The 5,218-nt window shown below is 39.9% G+C and overlaps 2 protein-coding genes across 2 annotated transcripts in view; both read left to right on the plus strand.

Annotated features, from left to right (window-relative positions):
- The window catches only part of LOC107099290 (multiple epidermal growth factor-like domains protein 10), a 35,538-nt gene extending 34,538 nt beyond the window's left edge, over positions 1-1,000 (plus strand). The window contains exons 8-9 of the mRNA XM_015397346.1: positions 606-708; positions 936-1,000. Coding sequence (XP_015252832.1) covers positions 606-708; positions 936-1,000 — 168 coding nt within the window. The remainder of the gene's footprint in view (positions 1-605; positions 709-935) is intronic.
- A 115-nt stretch (positions 1,001-1,115) lies between these two features.
- LOC107099295 (multiple epidermal growth factor-like domains protein 10) lies at positions 1,116-4,955 on the plus strand. The gene is made up of 3 exons (XM_015397352.1): positions 1,116-1,180; positions 1,257-1,451; positions 4,369-4,955. The coding sequence occupies exons 1-3, from the start codon at positions 1,165-1,167 to the stop codon at positions 4,530-4,532; spliced, it is 375 nt and encodes a 124-aa protein (XP_015252838.1). The 5' UTR covers positions 1,116-1,164; the 3' UTR covers positions 4,533-4,955.
- Positions 4,956-5,218: the final 263 nt, after the last annotated feature.

Below are 5,218 nucleotides of genomic sequence, written 5' to 3' on the forward strand. Positions count from 1 at the left end.
TAATATGCACTTAAAATTAAATTATAGAGATTTTTCTTTTATTCTTTTATATATAAATCCTCCTAATCCATATGCAAATTGTTTTTCCTCCTTAAATCAAGGCCAAATAAAGTAATAACAACTAGCCTGCTTATATTTCCATTTCTGCTGTATGTATTTTAGTACAGGGGCCAGAGGCAGTTCCATAGGGGCCAGAGGCAGTTCCATAGGGGCCAGAGGCAGTTCCATAAGGGCACTGGCCCTTGTTGGCGGGACCAGCGCTGATGTGCTTCTTTTCCACAGTCGAATGTTCATTTTCACAATCTATCATCTCTTGATGCTCGTTAATGAATTAGTTTTTGTTTTACAGGGTAGAGTTGATCTCTGCTGTTATTTAGGAATCTAAAGATCAACCAATCAACCCATTTCATGTATAGTTTATGTCGAAGCGATCTGTAAATAAGGGCCTCATGAAAACCTGCTCCATCCTCAGGGATTTAAATACAGATATAGGTTCACTGTGGGCATAGGGTGACCCTGAAATGGTTAAGGGACCCCTCAGTTTTGGGCCGCCCCCCCTCCCTGACCCTAAAGTGTGACTCTTGTCATTTCCTGAATCTCTGCAGCTCTGCAGCCCTTTGTTTCCTGACATGGAGGGTGTGGATCTGGGTGTTCATTCTGCAGCAAAGCTGAGAAACTGGAACCGAGACGCCGCCTTCACTGAGCTGGGTGAGTCCAGACTGATACAAACCTCAGGGAAAGCTTTTTTTTTTAGAATTCCATTATAACTGTTTATATTCGATTCAACTATTCATCTTGTCTTTAAAAACTATAATTCATGTTGGACATTTTGAAAAAAACTCCAAACAACTGCTGCAGCCCTGAGCAACGATTCAAAAACATGAGTGATACCTAAATATACGCTGCACACGCTGATAAATACTCTTTACTCGCAGACATCATCCTGATGGACTCTGGTTATAAGCTTTTCACCAATACTTTGGTTTTACTCTTATTTTGAAAGTTGGACGAACATTTCAAATCTTTATTTGCAATGCTTTGATTTCTTCCTGAAGGTGTTTTTTTAAGAACTACAAATTTAACTTGTTTATTTTACTAATTCTTTAAAGATATTCTATAACTTCATGTGAACTTTTCTTCGTTTTAGGAGCATGTGGAGTCGACATGAATGCTATTCGGGGTGAGTTTTGCATTTCGGCTCAGCTGTACATCTCAGCGCTGATAGAATGGAAAACCAGCTCCTGTTTGTTTTTCAGACATGGTGAAAACTGCAGACTATCTTTCAAGCTCATATTCACTCGCCAGCTCTGAAAACCCATATGCTACCATAAAGGACCCTCCCCTGCCAACATCTAGAAACACAGAATGTAGCTACATGGAAATGAAGCCCCCCACCAGGAGGGATTCCAGCTATGCAGAGATTAGCAACAGCCAGAGGGTTGATGAAGCAGGTAAGTAGTTTAATGCTGGGTGGTTTTTTCTATGCATTTCCTTATAAACATGATTAGAATGTAATTATTCTGCTTTGCTGGGTTTAGATAACAAGGCTTGTTTCTGTTTTCTAACAAAATAAAAGATTAGATCTGCAGACGCAGGGCTGCCAACTTTTCCCCAAACCTTGGAGTGAGATTCAGAAATAGTTTGGACAGGAAACCCTGTCAGGGTTGGATGAGGACAGGTGCAGCTGAAGGTTGGAGGTTTTCAGACGGTTTAACTGAAACAAAATGGAAAAATGTTGAATTATTATAGCAAAGTAAATATTACTGAATAATTTATCTGTAATTATGTGGAAAATCTTTCACACAATTAACATTATTTTCTATATTCTGGTGATTTTCAGAGAATTAAAGTAAAGAAGAATGGACCTAATAAAATACTTGGATCTTACATTTACTGTAAATAAAGAATTTCACAACTTAGTTTATCAATTATTCTATAAAGTTCACATAAAATAAACAATGAGGAACTGATGAGTTATTACTGGATCTGATACCAGAACCAGTGCAGTTCAATCCCATGAAAACTACACTGTGTGTTGATCTTTGGTAATAGGATTAAAAACATCTTAAGTTATTAACTTATTAGATTTTTACAACTCACAAAAAACAGCCAAACAGTTCAGACCTTCTATGAGGCTGTAGGTTCTATAAAACTCACCATGACAGCAGACAGCATTTCTATGGATGTTTCAGTTTGGGAGATGTGATGAAATTAAGTTTTTAAACATATTAAATGGATCAAAATGAAGATAAATGAATAATTAAATTACTAATGAGATGAGAACATCTCTGTGGTTCCTCCTCTATCAATGCTCATCCTCTCTGTGTCTCTATCTGGTTGGACTTTTCTTGGCTGCTGATCTTTAAAAAATGAAATGCAATGCTTCTTTTCCTTTTTGTGGACCTCCTGTTGGTTTGTGAGGCAAACCTGAAAGCTTGAAGAATTTAGAGATTTCTGTTGGTTTTATTAGTCCTAAAATTAGACGGGAGATTATTCAACTAGCCTGAGCAATAATTATGTAAGTTTGAGCAAAACTGGGACTAAAACTGGAGGAAAAACTACAGCAAACAAGGAGAGAAGCTCAGTAAAAAAAAACACTAGGTATAAAGAAAACAAACCTTTTAATGTGATCCTACACTCAGTCTCCACATTATAATTTAAGGTAAATGCTGCATATTTTATTCATATTTACTCAAGTGCTAGATTGCTTAAAATGATTAATTTACAAAATGAATGAACCTAGTCCAGATAAAATGAGATAAATTAAAAAGACATACCTGGTAGTAACTGCTCAGAAATCCCGGTATTTATTCGATATCTGGCACAGGTCCCTCAGCTCCGCTGCACTCAGCGCAGTGAACAGGGTCATTATGTGTTAGCACTAAGGTTGTGTTGAAAACATGGACCGTGTTTTTATCAACGTGGTGTTTCTATATATAAATAAGTGGAATGGAGTTGAGTTTTAATGTGCGTCATTTTTTAATTGTGGATATGGAGGGAGAGCCTGCAAAGACACTAAGATGCGTGAGTCTCACACCCAATGGGTGAGAGTTGACAGCCCTGCAGACGTAAGCTTGTTCAGAGTAATCAGCTCATCGTTTTACTCATATTTAATTGCATCTGCAGCCAGATGCCTCAGGGACATTTGCAATGAGCAGAATCAACAGTTTGCATCTGAACCCAGAGAACCTGCTAAACCTCAGAATTCTCCCTCGTGTTCTCGGTGCTGCAGGGTGGTCACACCAGCAGAAGTATGTTCCATCCCACAGCAGCACCTACTGTTCATTTCCCAATGCATATCACAGCTATACGTGCATGAATCTGGTCGCTCATGTTTCTGCTAGTTTAGGTTCCAGAAATTAAAACCTTCAATTTGGAGAAGCTTCTTTTCTCTTAGTTTCAGCTGTGGGTGCAATCACACCAAACGTGAAATCTGTGGAAATTTCAGTTTTGCTCACTTTGAAATTCACCTGACCAGCAAAAGGCTCCTTCATCATGGAGTCCACTGGTTGCTGGTTTGACCTCAACATTGCAGACTGGGATTTGCGAAGGATGGTGGTAGATCGAATATATCAACTGGGCAAACAGAGCTGCTGTAGGCTGAGGACAGACTGGGAGGATAGCGGTACACCACAGAGGCATCCAGGGAGACAGAGCATGGAGAAGCTATGACTGGCTAGGGCTAGCCTCTAGAGGCTAACTGTAGGAGATGGAAGGATAACACCAAAAGATCAGAGTAGTCTACTGGGCAGAGAGAGAGCGATGGAGAAGCTATGACTGGCTAGGGCTAGCCTCTAGAGGCTAACAGTAGGAGATGGAAGGATAACACCAAAAGATCAGAAGAGTCTACTGGGCAGAGAGAGAGCGATGGAGAAGGGGAGAGAAGGCATTGGCTGCCAGCTGTCAGTGCTGGAGGTAGGATAGAGATACAGTCCCTCCAGGACTACATTTAAATGGCTTTTTTTTATGAGGCACCTTAAAACTACAGCATTCCACCTTAAACCTTTGTCAAAATGATCTTCTCTGTCTCCACTGCCTTCTTCACCAGACTCACAGCCACATCTTGTCCCTGACTGGATTTCTTGATGCAAATCTGAAAAAAGATTCAGATTTTCAAAGTTCGCTTAGTTCCGCATGCAAACCAAATTTCATGAAGTCGTTCCACTCGCCTCGCTAACTTCTCCACCTTTGCCTTGTTCAGTTTTGCTCTGCAGAAAAATAAGATGGAAATCCTTTGCTTCTGCGTCTGGTGTGAATGTACCTTAACGAGGTTTTGTTCATGATGTTGAAGTTTACCACTAGAAACTGGGTATATTCTGCACAGGAAGGGCTTTACTATGACTTTCTGCACCTCTGGCTTGATTTCAGACATGAGCGCAGAAACCTTCCCATCCTCTGGAGCAGCGTTTGAGCATCAGCAGCTGGGGGAGGAGCTATTTGACCAAGCAAAAAACAGCTCCTGTGATTATGATTTGCTGCCACCTAGAAAAGACAATTATTCATCAGAGCCGAAGGAGGTGGATCGTGATTAAAGAGACAGAAACTCTGAACTAAGACCAGCTTTTAATATCTTTGCCTTTAACAATAATTGTTCAATATAGGGTACAGTTAATACCCTGGTAATATTTCTCTTATGTTTAATATCTCTATATTCTTTATATAAAGCAGTGCTGATTGATGTTTCAGCCTGTAGTACATGAAGGCTGTTTATTCCCAATGTTCACTCTAAAAGAAATAAGAGTGTTGTTTAATCATGGGCAATCTCAACTAGTGTTGCACCGATACCAGTATGGGGCGGGGCCCCGATCCAGCAGTAAAATGGTGGCATTGGTATCGGCCAGTACCAACCAATAGGGCACTGATACCATTCTGAGAGCCTAAAGTTTCTTCAACTATTATCCCCATTCCAGGTAGGAAATGAAAAGTTCTACTGGATTCACTTTGTTTTAGTCTTTTTCCTGCTTCTCAAAGGAAGGCAGCAGCTGGACATGAAGCCATGATGGTGATTATTCTACATCCAAGCAGTCTGCAGTTCTTCAGATATAAACACATCGATTTCAAACAGATGGTATCAGTATGGGCCGATACTGAACATTCAGGTATCAGGAATCGGGGCCAAAAAATGGCATCGGAGCAACACTAGTCTCAATATTACCTAATTACATTTTACTTTTAGTTTTGTGTGTAAGTATATATATATTTTTTCAGAAGTGCTTGA

Source organism: Cyprinodon variegatus, unplaced genomic scaffold (assembly GCF_000732505.1).
Source record: "Cyprinodon variegatus isolate N-32 unplaced genomic scaffold, C_variegatus-1.0 Scaffold855, whole genome shotgun sequence".
Classification (NCBI taxonomy): domain Eukaryota; kingdom Metazoa; phylum Chordata; class Actinopteri; order Cyprinodontiformes; family Cyprinodontidae; genus Cyprinodon; species Cyprinodon variegatus.

Coding starts and splice junctions, on each gene's coding strand:
- LOC107099295 (XM_015397352.1), top strand. Junction 1,452..4,368: donor CCAGAGGGTTGATGAAGCAG/GTAAGTAGTTTA, acceptor GCTTGATTTCAG/ACATGAGCGCAGAAACCTTC.